The sequence below is a fragment of the Hypanus sabinus genome, chromosome 2, assembly GCF_030144855.1.
Source record: "Hypanus sabinus isolate sHypSab1 chromosome 2, sHypSab1.hap1, whole genome shotgun sequence".
NCBI lineage: Eukaryota > Metazoa > Chordata > Chondrichthyes > Myliobatiformes > Dasyatidae > Hypanus > Hypanus sabinus.
Window position 1 is genome coordinate 181,438,620 of NC_082707.1, and position 19,189 is coordinate 181,457,808.

At 43.7% G+C, this 19,189-nt stretch overlaps 1 protein-coding gene across 2 annotated transcripts in view; it reads left to right on the top strand.

Moving 5' to 3' along the window:
- Window positions 1-19,189, top strand: part of nudt14 (nudix (nucleoside diphosphate linked moiety X)-type motif 14) — a 122,430-nt gene that overhangs the window by 81,132 nt on the left and 22,109 nt on the right. Inside the window, exons 2-3 of one of the 2 annotated variants that reach the window (XM_059960846.1) lie at window positions 2,145-2,188; window positions 9,855-10,111. In XM_059960846.1, the coding sequence (XP_059816829.1) occupies window positions 2,145-2,188; window positions 9,855-9,957 (147 nt within the window). In that variant the 3' untranslated portion in view covers window positions 9,958-10,111. Of the gene's footprint in view, window positions 1-2,144; window positions 2,189-9,854; window positions 10,112-19,189 lie in introns of those variants that run through there. The other variant, XM_059960838.1, reaches the window with a different exon arrangement.

Sequence of the window (19,189 nt, forward strand, 5' to 3'; positions counted from 1 at the left end):
CATTCTGAGACCCTTTATCAGGACAGGAAAGGAAGGGGAAAGATGCCAGAATAAGTGGGGGAGGGGAAGAAGGACTAATAGAAGGTGATAGGTGAAGCCAGATAGGAGGGGAGAGTGGACCACGGGAGAAAGGGAAGAAGGGAGAGCACCCTGGGAAAGTGATAAGGCAGGTGATGGGAAGAGATCAGTAGCCAGGATTGGAATTAGAAGAAGAGGGAAGGGAGAAGTTAAAAAATTACGGGAAAGAGAAATCAATATTCATGTCTTCAGATTGGAGGCTACCTATTCAGAATATGAAGTGTTGCTCCTCATCCTAAGAGTCGCCTGCTCACCGTGGTCCAACATGTTGGAACGAGAATGAGGAGAAGGACTAAAATAGTTAGCCGCTGGGAACTCTGCTTTTGGCGGATAGAGTGGAGGCGTTTGTCAAAGCAGTCCTCCAGTCTACATTGGGTCTTACCAATGTAGAGGAGGCTGTATCAGGTACATCGGATATAATAGACAACCCCAACAGATTCGTGGGTGGAAGTGCTGCCTCACCTGGAAGGACTGTTCGGGGCCCTGAGTGGAGGTGAGGCAGGAGGTGAAAGGGCAGATGTAGCATTTCTATGTTACAGCCGCTCTGCCCACAACTGCAAGAAACCACAGTGAGTTGTGGACAGAGCTCAGCATGTCACACAAAGCAGCCATGCCTCCATGGACTCTGTCTACATATCCCACTGCCTTGGTAAAGCGGCCAGCATACTCAGAGATCCCTCCCATTCCAGACGTTCCCTCTCCTCTCATCTCCCATCAGGCAGAAGGTACAAAAGTTTGAGAACACAAACCACCAGGCTCAAGAACGCTTCTATCCCACTATTATAAAACCATTGAATGGACCTCATGTATGATAAAGATGAACACTTGACCTCACAATCTACTTCGCGCCTTATCATCTATCTTCGCTGCACTTTCTTTATAATTGTAACTCCAACATTATATTCTGGATCCTCATATTGCTTTTCCCTTGTACTACTTTAATATACTTGAAATGATTTGTATGGATGGCACACAAAACACAATTTTTCACTGTACCTCATGCATGCGATTATAATAAATTAATTCCAAGTAGCAATTGCCATACGTCATCACAGGAGGCTATTGGCTCCATTTATGGTAGCTGTATGGTAGAACTGTGTAATGAATTGCTGTGTAATTAACTTGATGAAGGATCTCAGCCTGAAACATCGACTGTTTATTCCTCTTTATAGATGCTGTCTGACCTGCTCAAATCCTCCAGAGTTTTGTGTGCGGTGCGCAGGATTTCCAGTACCTGCAGCATCTCTTGTGTGTAATTAATTTGACTGCTCCTTTCCTCCCCATTCCCTTCCTCCTGACAATCTAGGGCAGTATGGTAGTGGAACAGTTAGCTTTACACTTTACAGCACCAGCAATTGCGGCTCAACTCCCATCGCTGTCTGTGACAAGTTTGTGCATTCTTCCTGTGACCACATGGTTTTCCTCCAGGTGCTCTGGTTCCCTCCCGCATTCCAGATACCGGGATAAGTTAAAGGAGCTAGTTGCTGAGAGGGTGGGAAAAGTTCATTCATTCCTCAGTGCTGGATCTGGTGATATTGATACAGTTTTGCTGTTGTTGTTGCTGCTTGCATTGTTGTGCTGAACACTGTGGACATGCTGTGTTGGCAGTGGAATGTGTGGTAACACTTGGGCTGCCTGCAGCACATCCTTGGGTTGTGTTGATTTTAGCACAAACAATACATTTTGCTGTATGTTTTGATATACATGTGATAAATAAATCTGAATCTTATCCATTTCCCTACTGAAGGCACGTTCATGTTGAATCCATTTTCACGACCCTTTCTGTCAGTATGTTACAGGACAATTCCTAGTGTTAGTGATTTGACAGTTCTGAACTGAAACTAAGTCCATACGGAATGGTTTACCAAACTTCACTCCTTTTATTTTTTTACTTCAGCAGGCGGCTGTATCTAACATGGATTTAATAAGCAGGATTCACACAAAAAGTTGCAGCTGAAACTACAGCGAATGTGCTTGCCTGCTCATTTGTGAGATAGTGTATCTAATGATTCTGAGCTCCCTGCGCATATTGGTTTCTGAAACATATCTTTTTCTGTTGTTTACAGAATGGTGTCCGGAAGGAATGGGACTTCATGAAAACACATGACAGGTGAATTTCTCTTGGAATGCCATTTGGCATTGTCTGCACCCACAGCCGTCAGCACACCTTTTCCTCTGGTGATGTATAATTTAGATAAATGTTTCTTTCCTAATTACCATCACGTATGTTGCCTCTGGTTGCCAAACCCCTCCCAACTAGCTTCTCTCATCCTGTAATCATGTCATCAGCTGCTCTGGAATATTTGCTCATGGTCCCTAATTTTGATTCTAAACGGAGTATTAGAATCATAGAGCACTACAGCACAGAAACAGGCTCTTTGAGTCTGTACAAAAATGTTACTCTGCCTACTCCCATCTACCCGCACCTGGACCATAGCCCTCCATACTGCTCACATCTATGTACTTAACCAAACTTCTCTTAAATTTTGAAATCAAACCCACACCCACCACTTAAGCAGGCAGCCTACACCAACCTCTGAGTGAAGAAGTTTCCCCTCATGTGCCCCTTAAGTATTTCACCTTTCACCCTTAACCTTTGGCCTCAATTCGGTTTCATCCAACCTCAGTGGACGAAGCCATTAATTCTATCTACACCCCTTATAATTTTGTATCCATTTATCAAATCTCACGTCATTCTCCTATGCTCCAGAGAATAAAGTCCTAATCTATTCAGTCTTTCCCTATAATTCAGGTCCTCAGCATCCTTGTAAGTTTTCTCTCTACTATTTCAATCTTATTGGCATCTTTCCTAGGTCAGTGACCAGAACTGCACATGATACTCCAACTTTGGTCTCACCAATGTCTTCCACAAGTTCAACATAACATCCCAACTCCTGTATCCAATACTTTAATTTATGAAGGCCAGTGTGCTAAAAAGGAGCATTTAGAGTCATAGTGCCGTACAGCACAGAAGCAGGCCCAACATAGGTTCCATTTTTGGGTCTCATAGGAACCTTGTACACCTGGATTTCAGGGTGTATCTTCAGGGTTGAAGCAAGAGTTTTTCAATGGAAATTCAGAAGTCTGCAAATTCTTCTGTCAGGAAAACAAAATAATTAGACATATTAACCAGGGATGCGTCCCCTAATCTTTTAAAAGCTGATAGTAATGGATTGTTATTCCCAAAGGAAGAGAGCTAAACAGCATGGAAACAGGCCCTTTTCCTAATTGGTCATGCCGCCGATGATTCCCATTTGCCAGGTATTTCCATTTGCCAGCATTTGGCCCTTATCCTTTCCTATCCACATGTCTTTTAAAGGTTATTAATGTACCTTCCTCAACCACTTTCTGTGGCAGCTCTTTTCATACAGATCGTGAGACATAGGAGTAGAATTAGGCCTTTCAGACCGTCGAGTCTGTTCCGCCATTCTATCATGCCTAATCCCAGATTCCATTCAATCCCATACACTTGCCCTCTCACCAAGTCCTTTGATGCCCTGACCAAACAGGAAACTATCCACTTCTGTCTTAAGTATACCCACGGACTTGGCCTCTACTCTACCGCAGAGCATTCCACAGATTCATTACACTCTGGCTAAAAAAAATTCCTCCTTACCTCTGTTTTAAAAGGCCACCACCCCAGTTTTGAGGCTGTTCCCTCTAGCGCTGGATACCTGCACCATAAGAAACATTCTCTTCACATCCACCCTCTCTGGTCCTTTCAACATTCAGTAGGTTTCAATGAGGTCCCCCTGCATTCTTCTAAGTTCCAGTGAGAACAGACCCAAAGCTGCTAAACAATCCTCACATGTTAACCCTTTCATTCCTGGATTATCCTGGTGAACTTCCTCTGGGGTCCCTCCAATGACAACACATCCTTTTTGAGATATGGAGACCAAAACTGTTGACAATACTCCAAGTGTGGCCTGACTAGTGTTTTATAAAGCCTCAGTGTTATCTTCTTTTACAGTGCCCTTAAAAAGTATTAACCCCCCCTCCCAGAAGTTTTCATGTTTTATTATTTTACAATATTGAATCACAGTGGATTTAATTTGGCTTTTTTGACACTGATCAACAAAAGACTCTTTTGTGTCAAAGTGAAAAGAGATCTTAACAAAGTGATTTAAATTAATTACAAATATAGAACACAAAATAATTGATTGCATAAGTATTCACCCCCCCCCCCTTTAGTATGACATACCAAATCATCACTGGTGCAGCCAATTGATTTTAGAAGTCACATAATTAGTTAAATAGAGATCACCACGTGCAGTCAAGGTGTTTCAACTGATTATAGTAAAAATACACCTGTATCACCTGCTGGTGAGTCAGTACCCTGGCAAAAACGACACTGTGAAGACAAAAGAACTCTCCAGCAACTCCATGAAAAGGTTATTGAAAAGCACAGGCCAGGAGATGGATACTAGAAAATTTCCAAGTCACTGAATATCCCTTGGAGTATAGTTAAGACAATTATCAAAAAATGCAAAGAATATGGTAACAGCGGTAAATCTGCTTAGAGCAAACTATCCACAAAAACTGAGTGACCATGCAAGAAGGGGACTAGTGAGGGAGGCCACAAAGAGATCTGTGACAACTCTGAAGGGTTTATGAGTTTCAGTGGCTGAGATGGGACAGACTGCACACACAACTGTTGACTGGGCACTTCCCGATTCAGAACTTTATGAAAGAGTGGGAAAGAGAAAGCCACTGTTAAAAATACTTACATGAAATCTTGGCTGGAGTTTGCCAGAGGCACGTGAGAGTCTCTGAAGTAATCTGGAATAAGGTTCTATGGTCTGATGAAACCAAAATTGAGCTTTTTTGGCTAATAGACTAAATACTATGTTTGGCATAAGCCAAACACCGCACATCATCAAAAACACACCATCCCTTGTGTGAAGCATGGTGGTGGCTGCATCATGCGGTGAGGATGCTTCACTGCGGCAGTCCCTGGACAGCTCGTGAAGGCAGTGGGTAAAATGAATGTATCAAAGTACAGGGAAATTATGGAGGAAATCCTGCTGCAGTCTGCAAGAGAACTGAGACTTGGGAGGAGATTTGTTTTCCATCAAGACAATAATCCCAAGCATAAAGTCAAAGCTGCACAAGAATGGCTTAAAAACAATAAAGTTAATGTCCTGGTGGACAGAGTACAGACCTCAATCCAACTGAGAACTTGTGGCTGAATATGAAAAGGGCTGTTCACTCAATCCCCATGCAATCTAACAGAGCCTGAGCAGTTTTGCAAAGAAGAATGAGGAAAAATTGCATTGCCCAGGTGTGCAAAACTGATGGAGACCTATCTACACACTCAAAGCTGTAATTGCTGCCAAACGTGCATCTACTAAATACTGACTTGAAGGGGGTGCATATTTATGCAACCAATTATTTTGTATTTTGTATTTGTAATTAATTTAAATCACTTTGATATGAAAAAGTCTTTTTCTGTTGATCGGTGTCAAAAAAAGCCAAATTAAATCCACTGTGATTTGATGGTATAAAACTAAAACATGAAATCTTCCAAGGGGAGGTGGATACTTTTTATAGGAACTGTATTTTCTATTCCTCTTGAAATAAATGCCAACACTGCATTTGCCTTCTTTACCACAGACTCAATCTGTATTAACCTGGAAGTCTTGCACGAGGACTCCTAAGTCCCTCTGCACTTCTGATGTTTGAACTTTCTCCCCATTTAGAAAATCGTCTGCACTATTTTTCCTTTTACCAAAATGCATTATCATACATTTCCCAACGCTGTGTTCCATCTGCACCTTTTTGCCCATTTATCCAATTTGTCTAAGTCCTGTTGCAATCACATTGCTTCCTCAGCACTACCTATCCCTCCACCTATCTTTGTATCATCTGCAAACTTTGCCTCAAAACAATCAATTCCATTATCTGAATCATTGACCAACAATGTGAAAAGTAGTGGTCCCAATACCAACACCTGAGGAACACCATTAGTCCCTGGCAGCCAACTAGAAAAGGCTCCCTTTATTACTACTCGCTGCCTCCTGCCTGTTCAGCTTTTCCTCTCTCCATGCCAGTATCTTTCCTGTAAAGTCATAAGGTTTTATCTTGTTAAGCAGCCTCATGTGGCACCTTATCAAATGCCTTCCAAAAATCCAAGTAAATGAGATCTACTGCCTCTCCTTTGTCCACCCTGCTTGTTGCTTCCTTGAAGAACTCTTAACAGATTTATCAGGTAAGATTTCCCTTTACAGAAACTATGCTGACTTTCACTTATTACTTGGTCTCCAAGTACCTCAAAACCTTGTCCTTAATAATGGACTCCAACACTTTCCCAACAACTGAGTTTAGGTTAACTGGCCTATAATTTCCTTTCTTTTGTCTTCCTCCCTTCTTAAAGAGTGGAGTGACATTTGCAATTTTCCAGTTCTCTGGGACCATGCCAGAATCAAGTGATTCTAGAAAGATCATGATCAATGCATACATTCAGCAACCTACTACTCTGGGATGTAGTCCATCTGGTCCAAGTGCCTTATCCACCTTAGACCTCTGGGTTTGCCTAGCATTTTTTTCCTTGCTATGGTACTCCTGCTCCCTGATACTCACAGACCTCTGACACACTACTAGTGTTTTCCACAGTGAAGACTGATGCAAAGTACATATTAAGTTCATCTGCCATTTCTTTATTCCGCATTACTACCTCACCATCATCATTTTCAACTCTCACCTCCCTTTTACTCTTTATATAACTGAAAAAACTTATAGTATCATGCTTTATATTACTAGCTAGTTTGCCTTCATATTTCATCTTTTCCCTTCTTATAGCTTTTTTAGTTTCCCTTTCTTGGATTTTAAAAGCTTTCTAATTATCCAACTTCCCCCTCACTTTTGTTACCTTATATGCCCTTTCCTTGGCTTTTATGCAGTCCTTAACTTCCCAAGTCAGCCACAGTTGCCTAGCCCAGCCGCTTGATAACAACCTCTTCCATGGGATATATCTATCTTGCTCCTTGTGGAGTATTCCCAGAAACTTCAGCCATCTCTGCTGTGCTGTCATCCCCACCAGTATCCTCCTCCAATCCACCTGGGCAAGCTCCTCTCTCATGCCTCTGTAACTCCTTTTATTCCATTGCCATGATGCTTCTCCCTCTCAAATTGCAGTATGTATTCAAACATATTGTGAACACCACTTCCTAAGGGTTCCTTTACATTAAGTTCCCTAAAGATCTGTGTTATCACATAGCACCCAATCTAAGACAGCCTTTCCCCGAGTAGGCTCAAGCACAAGCTGCTCTAAAAAGCCATCTTGATTCCCTCTCTTGCAATCCGACACCATCCTGATTTCCCAATCCCCTTGCATATTGAATTCCTTCTTATAATTGTGTCATTACCCTTATGGCATGCCTTTTCCAGCTCCCTTTGCAATCTTAACCCCACATCTTGGCTACTATTTGGAGGCATGTATATGATTACCATAATATTTTTTAACCCTTGCAGTTTCTTAACACCTCCCACAAAGACTTGACATTCTTTGACTTTGTGTCACCTCTTTCTAAAGATATAATTCCACCTCTTACCAACAGAGCTACACCACTGCCTATACCTTCCTGCCTGTCCTTTTGATACAAAGTATATCCTTTGATGTTAAGCTCCCAACTATGGCCTTCTTTCAGCCATGGTTCAGTGATGCCCAGAATGTAATATTGACCAATCTCTTAATTGTGCTACAAGTTTGTTCACCTTATTTCGAATGCTACGCGCATTTAAGTACGGCACCTTTAGTCCTGCATTCTTCGCCCTTTTTGAATTTTGCCTTTGTGGTACAATTTAACTCTTTGCTTTGTCTGCATTTGTACCCAATCATGGGCTTATTCATGTTACATCCATCATTTATTTGTAGATCTGCTGGCTCTTCCTCAGCTCTATTATTCTGGTTCCCATTCCCCAAACATATTAGTTTAAACCACGCCCAACACCTCTAGTAAACCTGCCCACAAGAATTTTGGTGCAACCCGTCCCCTTTGTACAGATCACACCTGCCCCAGAAGAGGTCCCAATTATCCAGAAATCTGAATCTCTGCCCGCTGCTCCAATTCTTCAGCCACACATTTATCTGCCACTTCATTCCGTTCCTATTCTCACTGTCATGTGGCACAAGCAGCAATCCTGAGATTACTACCCTTGAGGTCCTGCTTCTCAGCTTCCTTCCTAACTCCCTGTGTTCTGTTTACAGGACCGCCTCCCTTTTTTTTACCTATGTCATTGATACCAATACATATCACGACTTCTGGCTGCTCACCCTTCCTTTTCATGTGGATGTCTTCAGAAACATTGCGGATTCTAGCTCCTGAGGCAAACTATCATCCGTGTTTCTTTCTCTCGTCCACAGAATCGCCTGTCTGTCCCCCAAACTATCGAGTCCCCTATTACTGCTGCTATTCTCTTCAGTTCCTTACCTTTCTGTGCCGCAGGGCCAGACTCAATGCCAGAGGCAAGGCCGCTGGTGCTTTCCCCAGATAGGTCACCAACTCCCTCCCCCCCAACAGTACTCAAAATGGAGTACTTATTGTTGAGGGGAATGGCCACGGAAAGCTCTCCCCTCTCCTGATAGTCACTCATTTATCTGTCTCCTGTAGCCTTGGGGTGACTACCTCCCTGTAGCTCCAGTCTATCATTTCTTCATGTTCCCTAACAAGCTGCAGCTCCAGTTCCTTTACATGGTCTCGAAGGAGCTGCATCTTGATTCACCTGGTGTACATGTGGCCAGCGGGGAGGCTGGTAGTCTCCGGAACTTTTCAGCTCTCTCAGATTTCTATTAATCTCTCTCAGCTAAACCTATGCTCTCTAGATATTGATTCCCCAAAGTACTGTGTGCATTCACCCTCTCTATGCCTCTTATGATTCTAATAAGATATACTTCTATAAGATCGTCCTTCATTCTCGTTTGCTCAAAGGAAAAAGATCCCAGCCTGTTCAACCTATCTCCATAATGCATTTCACTGGATATTTTCATGTACAATTGACAATTAAAGCTAATCTTTAATAACTCAGTCCCTCAAGTACCAGTAACATCCTCATAAATCTCCTTTGCCCTCTTTCAGCTTAATGGGATCTTTCCTATTAAGGTGCAAGTGAGCAAAATGGAACCCAATATTCCAAATTTCTTTAGCAGCTGTCTTATACACAGCAGCAGAATGTACCAACTCCTATACTCAGTAGTTCTGTAATTGAATTGAATTGGATTGATTTTATTTCTTACACCCTTCACATACATGAGGAGTAAAAATCTTTGTTATGTCTCCATCTGAATGTTCAATGTGCAATTATAGTAATTTGTAATAAATAGTATGTACAGTAAGATCTACAACAGAAGTCAATATAGCTTTGAAATCCGATTGTGTCAGTGTGAATTAATCAGTCTGATGTCCTGGTGGAAGAAGCTGTCCTGGAACCTGTTCGTCCTGGCTTTTATGATGCGGTACTGTTTCCCAGATGGTAGCAGCTGGAATAGATTGTGGTTGGGGTGACTCGGGTCCCCAATGATCCTTCGGGCCCTTTTTACACACCTGTCTCTGTAAAAATCCTGGATAGTGGGAAGTTCATATCTACAGATGTGCTGGGCTGTCCACAGCACTCGCTGCAGAGTCCTGCATTTGAGGTAAGTACAGTTCCCATTCCAAGCTGTAATGTAGCCAGTCAAGATACTCTCAATTGTGCCCCTGTAGAAAGTTCTTAGGATCTGGGGACTCATAGTAAACTTCCTCAACTGTCTGAGACACTGCTGTGCTTTTTTCACCACACAGCTGCTGCGTACGACCACGTGAGGCCCTCGGTGATGTTTATGCTGAGGAACTTAAAGCTGTTCGACTTCTCAACCCCAGATCTATTGATGTCAATAGGGGTTAGTCTGTATTCATAGTCAGCTCCTTTGTTTTTGCAACATTGAGGGAGAGGTTGTTTTCTTGACACCACTGTGTCAAGGTGATGACTTATTCTTTGTAAGCTGCCTCATTATTATTTGAAACAAGGCCAATCAATTTAATATCATCAGCAAATTTAATTAGCGGATTGAAGCTGTGGGTGGCGACACAGTCATGGGTATACAGAGTAAAGGAGGAGGTTTAGGACACAGTTCTGAGGGCACCTGTGTTAAGGGTCAGAGGTGAGGGAGCTCACTCTTACCACTTGCTGGTGATCTGATAGGAAGTCCGGGATCCAGCTACACAAGGCAGGGTGAAAGCCGAGGTCTCTGAGCTTCTTTTCAAACCTGGAGGGAATTATGGTATTGAATGCTGAACTGTAGTCCAAGAACAGCATTCTCCTATAAGCATCCTTCTTCTCCAAATGTTTAAGGACAGTGTGTAGAGCTGTGGCTATTGTGTCATCTGTCGATCAGTTGTGTCAGTAAGCAACTTGCAGGGGGTCCAGAGAGGGTGGTAGCATGCTACAGATGTAGTCCTTGACCAGACTCTCAAAGCATTTGCTTATTATTGAGGTGAGTTGAGAGGGACAATGGGGGATGTTTTGAAGCAGGAGGGCACTCTACACTGGGAGAGGGAGAGATTAAAAATGTGCGCAAACACACCTGCTAGTTGTGCTGCACACATCCTGACTACCCACCTTGGGCTGTCGTCCGGTCCCACAGCCTTGCGACTGTCCACTCATTGGAAAGACCTGCGTACTTCAGAGAGGACCAAGGTGCAGGTCAGTTCAGTGGTTCTCCTTGGGGGCTCCGTGTTGGTGTTAATGAACCAAACAAAGAAAAAGATTTAGCTCATTTAAATCTTTATTCTTTAAAGATGAGTTATTAATTTAGAGAGACAGCATGGTAACAGACCCTTCCAGCCAAACGAGACCACAGGTCAGTGATAGAATCCCATATGTTAGGATCCAACTGAAAGTCCTTCATTGTTTCTCTGACTTGGCCGTACCAATGAAGGACTTTCAGTTGGGTCCCAAGGTATGAGATTCTATCACTGACCTGTAGTCTTATTTGTCACATGAAGCCAGAGTTTCAGAAGCTAAGCACTTGGAAGCCTGTTCTTTAGCATGTGTCCTCTAACAGGCCTGTGGAAGGTGGAAACTGGCCCCTGTGTGTACCAAAGGGAAGATCATGGTGAAGGCCAAGTGTGGTGTCATGGCTGTGGCAGGAGGGCATGGTAGAGTTTCATGCAGCTGATCACCTTGGTCTCTCTTTGTGGCAGTACCAGGAATTCCTCAGATCAGTTTCAAGTCCCTATTGAGTCCCAGTAAAGTCCAAACAAACTCTGGAGGTGTACTAGCTGTTCGTTAAATTGTTGGCCTTGATGGAGAAGGTGTGTCTGTAATGGATGACAGATACCTTAGCTCCTGTGTACAGGTCTCAGCACATCCAGCTACAGGAGTCAGGCTAAAATATCAGTCTGAGGATCAAGTGACAGCAACCTTTCTCTCAGGGTCAGCAAAACAAAGGAGAGCTGGTCATTGACTTCAGAAAGGGAATGTTGCACAAGGTCTTGTCTACATCAATGATTCTGATGTTGAGGGGATTGAGAGCTTCAAGTTTTGAGGTATGAACATCACCAGTAGCCTGTCCTGGTCCAACCTGGTGGATGTAATGGCCAAGGGGGCAGAAGAAGTTCGGCACGTCCCTGTCAACTCTTGCTAATTTTTCCCGATGCACCAAAGAAAGCATTCTGTCTGGATGCGTCACAGCTTGCAATGGTAATTGCTCTACACGTGACCACAGAAACTGCAGAGAGTTGTAGACACACCTCAGCACATCATGGAAACCAGCCTACCCTCCATGGACTCTTGTCTACTTTCTTGCTGCCTCTGTAAAGCAGCCAACATAATCAAAGACCCCACCCACCCTGGAAATTCTCTCTTCTTCCTTCTCTCATTGGGCAGAAGATACAAAAGCCTGAAGGCATGTCCCACCAGGCTCAAGGACGGCTTCTATTCCACTGTTATCAGACTCTAGAACGGATCTCCTTGATGATAAAATAGACTCTTGACCATACAATCTACCTCATTATGATCTTATACTGCTGTTTACCTGCAGTGCACATTTTCAAGAATCAATGATTCAAAGTACATTAATTATCAAAGAAAGCTTTCTTTGATAATTTCCTCTCTTTTGGAAGAGGACAGCGAGGCTTGAGAGGAAGTGCCGCGGCGGCCATTTTCAAATTGTCCAATTGCTTCTCAGATCAGAGTTCTGAGAGGCGGGACTGCGCAGGCGCATGAAGGAGGCCTGGGAAGGAGGGAAGATATATAAAGAACGCCGCCTTAAGAAGCGGGCAGCTTCGTTTGCGGGCAGCGGAGTGAGCCGGGCGCAGAGTGTAGGGCTTGGGCTCAGAGGGCTTAGGCGGAAGAGGGCACAGTAGGCTTATCTTTTAGTTCCTGTATTTTCAGTTATTTGGGAGGTGTGAGTGTGAGGGCAGCTTGTTGTTCTCGGTGTCGGATGTGGGAGATCCTGGAGTCTCTGAGCCTCCCGGACGTCCACATCTGTGCCAGGTGCGCCGAACTGCAGCTCTTGAGGGACCGAGTTAGGGAACTGGAGCTGCAGCTCAATGACCTTCGCCTGGTCAGGGAGAGTGAGGAGGTGATAGAGAGGAGTTACAGGCAGGTGGTCACTCCGGGACCACAGGAGGCAGATAGGTGGGTTACAGTCAGGAAGGGGAAGAGGCAGGTACTAGAGAGTACCCCAGTGGCTGTACCCCTTGACAATAAGTACTCATGTTTGAGTACTGTTGGGGGGGACAGCCTACCTGGTGGGAGTGACAGTGGCTGAGCCTCTGGCACAGAGGACGGCCCTGTAGCTCAGAAGGGTAGGGTTAGAAGAAAGAGGTCCATAGTAATAGGGGACTCAATAGTCAGGGGCTCAGACAGGCGTTTCTGTGGAGGTGACCGGGAGTCCCGGATGGTAATTTGCCTCCCTGGTGTCAGGGTTCGGGATGTTTCTGATCGCGTCCAAGATATCCTGAAGTGGGAGGGTGAAGAGCCAGAGGTCGTGGTACATGTAGGTACCAATGACATAGGAAGGAAAGGGGAAGAGGTCCTGAAACAAGAGTATAGGGAGTTAGGAAGGCAGTTAAGAAGAAGGACCGCAAAGGTAGTAATCTCGGGATTACTGCCTGTGCCACGCGACAGTGAGAGTAGGAATAGAATTAGGTGGAGGATGAATGCGTGGCTGTGGGATTGGAGCAGGGGGCAGGGATTCAAGTTTCTGGATCATTGGGACCTCTTCTGGGGCAGGAGTGACCTGTTCAAGAAGGACGGGTTACACTTGAATCGTGGGGGGACCAATATCCTAGCGGGGAGGTTTGCTAGGGCTACAGGGCGGACTTTAAACTAGTAAGATGGGGGGGGCGGGAGACTATTTGAGGAGACTATGGGAGAGGAGGTTAGTTCACCAGTGGAGCAAGTAAATAGACAGTGTGTGAGGGAGGAAAGGCAGGTGATGGAGAAGGGATGCGCTCAGCCCGAAGATGTAGGGGAGAAGAAAGAAAAGGATAATAAATTTGAATGCATTGTTAGGGATGGAAAGAGAGGAGGAGATGGAGAGTATCTTAAATGTATCTATTTTAATGCTAGGAGCATTGTAAGAAAGGTGGATGAGCTTAAAGCGTGGATTGATACCTGGAATTATGATGTTGTAGCTATTGGTGAAACATGGTTGCAGGAAGGGTGTGATTGGCAACTAAATATTCCTGGATTTAGTTGCTTCAGGTGTGATAGAGTAGGAGGGGCCAGAGGAGGAGGTGTTGCATTGCTTGTCCGAGAAAATCTTATGGCAGTGCTTTGGAAGGATAGATTAGAGAGCTCCTCTAGGGAGGCCATTTGGGTGGAACTGAAGAATGGGAAAGGTGCAGTAACACTGATAGGAGTGTATTATAGGCCACCTAATGGGGCGCGTGAGTTGGAAGAGCAAATGTGTAAGGAGATAGCAGATATTTGTAGTAAACACAAGGTGGTGATTGTGGGAGATTTTAATTTTCCACACGTAGACTGGGAAGCTCATTCTGTAAAAGGGCTGGATGGTTTAGAGTTTGTGAAATGTGTGCAGGATAGTTTTTTGCAACAATACATAGAAGTACCGACTAGAGATGGGGCAGTGTTGGATCTCCTGTTAGGGAATGCGATAGGTCAGCTGACAGATGTATGTGTTGGGGTGCACTTCGGGTCCAGTGATCACAATAGCATTAGCTTCAATATAATTATGGAGAAGGACAGGACTGGACCTAGAGTTGAAATTTTTGATTGGAGAAAGGCTAACTTTGAGGGGATGCAAAGGGATTTAGAGAGAGTGGATTGGGTCAAGTTGTTTTATGGGAAGGATGTAATAGAGAAATGGAGGTCATTTAAGGGTGAAATTATGAGGGTACAGAATCTTTATGTTCCTGTTAGGGTGAAAGGAAAGGTTAAAGGTTTGCGAGTACCATGGTTTTCAAGGGATATTAGAAATTTGGTTCAGAAAAAGAGGGATGTCTACAATAGATATAGGCAGCATGGAGTAAAGGAATTGCTCGAGGAATATAAAGAATGTAAAAGGAATCTTAAGAAAGAGATTAGAAAAGCTAAAAGAAGATACGAGGTTGGTTTGGCAAATAAGTTGAAAGTAAATCCGAAAGGTTTCTACAGTTATATTAAAAGCAAGAGGATAGTGAGGGATAAAATTGGCCCCTTAGAGAATCAGAGTGGTCAGCTATGTGTGGAACCGAAGGAGATGGGAGAGATTTTGAATGATTTCTTCTCTTCGGTATTCACTAAGGAGAAGGATATTGAATTGTCTAAGGTGTGGGAAACAAGTAAGGAAGTTATGGAACCTATGACAATTAAAGAGGTGGAGGTACTGGCGCTTTTAAGAAATTTAAAAGTGGATAAATCTCCGGGTCCTGACAGGATATTCCCCAGGACCTTGAGGGAAGTTTGTGTAGAAATAGCAGGAGCTCTGACGGAGATCTTTAATATGTCATTAGAAACGGGGATTGTGCCGGAGGATTGGCGTATTGCTCATGTGGTTCCATTGTTTAAAAAGGGTTCTAGAAGGAAGCCTAGCAATTATAGACCTGTCAGTTTGACGTCAGTGGTGGGTAAATTAATGGAAAGTATTCTTAGAGATAGTATTTATAATTATCTGGATAGACGGGATCTGATTAGAAGTAGCCAGCATGGATTTGTGCGTGGAAGGTCATGTTTGACAAACCTTATTGAATTTTTTGAAGAAGTTACGAGGAATGTTGACGAGGGTAAGGCAGTGGATGTAGTCTATATGGACTTCAGCAAAGCCTTTGACAAAGTTCCACGTGGAAGGTTAGTTAAGAAGGTTCAGTCGTTAGGTATTAATGCTGGAGTAATAAAATGGATTCAACAGTGGCTAGATGGGAGATGCCAGAGAGTAGTGGTGGATAATTGTTTATCGGGATGGAGGCCGGTGACTAGCGGGGTGCCTCAGGGATCTGTTTTGGGCCCAATGTTGTTTGTAATATACATAAATAATCTGGATGATGGGGTGGTAAATTGGATTAGTATGTATGCCGATGATACTAAGGTAGGAGGTGTTGTGGATAATGAGGTGGATTTTCAAAGCTTGCAGGGAGATTTATGCCGGTTAGAAGAATGGGCTGAACGTTGGCAGATGGAGTTTAATGCTGAGAAGTGTGAGGTTCTACATTTTGGCAGGAATAATCCAAATAGAACATACAGAGTAAATGGTAGGGCATTGAGGAATGCAGAGGAACAGAGAGATCTAGGAATAACTGTGCATAGTTCCCTGAAAGTGGAGTCTCATGTAGATAGGGTGGTGAAGAGGGCTTTTGGAACGCTGGCCTTTATAAATCAAAGCATTGAGTATAGAAGTTGGGATGTAATGCTAAAGTTGTACAAGGCATTGGTAAGGCCAAATTTGGAATATTGTGTGCAGTTCTGGTCACCGAATTAAAGGAAAGATATCAATAAATTAGAGAGAGTGCAGAGACGATTTACTAGGATGTTACCTGGGTTTCAGCAATTAAGTTACAGAGAAAGGTTGAACAAGTTAGGTCTCTATTCATTGGAGCGTAGAAGGTTGAGGGGGGATTTGATTGAGGTATTTAAAATTTTGAGAGGGATAGATAGAGTTGACGTGAACAGGCTGTTTCCATTGAGAGTAGGGGAGATTCAAACTAGAGGAATGATTTGAGAGTTAGGGGGCAGAAGTTTAAGAGAAACACGAGGGGGTATTTCTTTACTCAAAGAGTGATAGCTGTGTGGAATGAGCTTCCTGTAGAAGAAGTAGAGGCCAGTTCAGTTGTGTCATTTAAGGTAAAATTGGATAGGTATATGGACAGGAAAGGAGTGGAGGGTTATGGGCTGAGTGCGGGTAGGTGGGACTAGGTGAGATTAAGGGTTCGGCATGGACTAGGAGGGCCAAGATGGCCTGTTTCCGTGCTGTGATTGTTATATGGTTATATGGTTAATGCATGATTATACAACCTTGACATTTGTTTACTTACAGGCAGTCGCAAAGCAAGGAAGCCAAAAGAACCCGGTTTAAAAAAATGTAGACCAACCCCCAATGTGCACAGAGAAAGAGAGAAAAAACAAATCATGCAAGCAATAGAAGCGAGCAACAACAAGAGCATTCTGAACCAAAATGAGTCCTTCAGTCCAAATAGCCAGAACAGCTCAAAGTAGGCCCAAAGCCTCTATATTCAGTTCAACATATTAGCGGGGCAGATCCCGTCAAAGTTTATAGACACGAAACACAACAGCCAGGGGCAGTCTCACAGCCTTAGCATGTGGAGAAAGAAGCTCCTAGTCTATCTGGGCCAGCGTTTATATTGTCCAAACTGTGGATCGTTCCTTGCTTTAAGACTCAGGCCCCGCCACGGCAAGTCACTCTGGGCTTAGATTTCGCTACCGAAGAAGCCATTCTTGACCTCTCTAAATTGGCTTGGCGCCTTGAACAATCCAACCTTGCCCGATTCTTGACACCCTGCATTTCCAGTCTATCTGGGCTGGCATTTAAATTGTCCAAACAGCAGATTGTACCTTGCATTAGGACCTGGGCCTCACTGTGACGAATCGCTCTGGTCCTAGAACGTGCTGCTCAACAATTTGCTTCAGGCCTACATTCCGGTGCTGAAGAAGCTGTTTCAACCTCTCCAAGTTGGCTCGACACTTCGAGCGATCTACCCTCGCACCTGGGTAAGTTGGACGGGCCTCAGACACCTCTGTCTCATCTTCTCTTTGAATTGTTTACTCCAACCAGCATGGCTCCAAATCTAAGTGCAGATCTCTTGAATTCGCTCTGCTTTTGCTTGCCTCTATTGTTTGTAGTGATAGTTTACCACAATTTACTTCCAAAAAAAGTGTTATTAGTAATGTTTTTAATCAAATTCCTTTGCTTTCAAACTAGCAGTAAGCTGTCGCACACTTTCAGTGGCACCATCTTAAACCGGAATTATTTTTGGTAGTTTTTGCACTTTATTCTGCATTGCTATTGGCTAACATTACTGTATCTCAATGCACTGTGTAATGATTTGATCTGTATGATCAGTATACAAGACTAGCTTTCCACTGTAATCTTCGTATATGTGTCCTCTGGGCTTGGAATGGGATAGGAGGAGATGTCCACATAACTCCTCAAATTGCAAGTCAGCATTTAGCCAACCTCTGTGGACAGCTGGGTTCTGCCAGTTCTGTCCCATTCAGGCCTCTACCTGAGGGAGAATGACACCAATGGGCAAGTTGAAATGAGATCATAAGGCCGAAAGGAGTAGAAGCAGAATCAGGCCATTTGGCCCATCAAGTTCACCTCCATTCGAACATGGCCGATTTATTTTCCCTTTCAACTCCATTCATAAGGAGTGAGAGGAATTCTGTCAAGTATCCTCAGACCGGTTGAGCCCAGTAGCACATTTTTCTGTTGTATATTTTATTTAAGATGTTGATTTCATCTGAAAGGTTTTTTTTACATTATGAGAATATTTTTAAGTGGTTGCAGGAACAGTAAGTCCCAGAGGTGTGAATTACAAATCACACAGAAGGACAAGTTGATTTAAAAAAACGCATATGGAATTATTTATAGATCAGAGAAAACTGCAATTAAGCTATTGTATATCTTTATCTATTAATTTATTCTTTTCTGCCTGTGTTCTTGCTGTTACTCTGCTCTCCCTCTCTTTCTCACTTCTCTCTTTGCCTGTCTTTCTACCCCCCCAAATTTTAGCTCTCCTTCTTTCAATTTCTCCCTCCCTCCTCCATTCCTCCCACCATCCTTCCCTCACTCCCCCTCCTTTTCTCACTCCTCCCTCCCTCCATCACTACCTCCCTCCCTCCCACCCACCCCCTCTTTCTCTTCTCCCTCCCACCCTCTCTCCCCCTTTGTCCCTCCCTCACTTCTTCATTCTCTCATTCCCTCCCTCCCACTCTCCCACTCCATCCCTCTTCCCCTCTCACCCCATTCCTCTCTCTTCCCATCTCCTACTCCCTGCTCCTCCCTCCCCACCTCTGCACAAGTCTCAGACGACATGCGCCCTGTTGCTTTGTAACTAAGAAGCAGGATTTCACTGAGTTATCCTGCAGTGTAGGAAATATTTTGGAGCTCCAGTCCTGACAAAAGGTTTCGACCCAAAATGTCAACTGCTTATTCCCCTCTATAGATGTTGCCTGACCTGCTGAGTTCCTCCAGCATTTTGTGTGTGTTGCTTAGAATTTCCAACATTCACAGTATCTCTTGTGTTAATGTTTAGAACTGTTATCCAATGTTGTGGGCTGAATTAAAGGAAGTGATGAATCAGCATACTGGAGGGAGATTGAAAATTTTTCTGGTGTCATAACAACCACTTCTCACTCAATGTCAACAAGACCAAATAACTGACTGTAGGCTTCAAGAGAGGGAAACTAGAGGTCCATGAGCCAGTGCTTATTGGAGGATCAGAGGTGAGTTCTTCCACCGTGTTGTACGTGTAGAGGTAGAGAGGGTTAGCAACTTTAAATTTCTGGGTGGTACTATTTCAGAGGATCTGTCCTGGACCCGGCACATAAGTATAGTTGTGAAGAAAGCACAGCAGCATCTCTACTTAGGAGTCTGCAGAAATTTGGCATGGCATCTAAATTTTTGACTAACTTCTGTAGATATGTAGTGGAGAGTGTATTGACTGGCTGCATC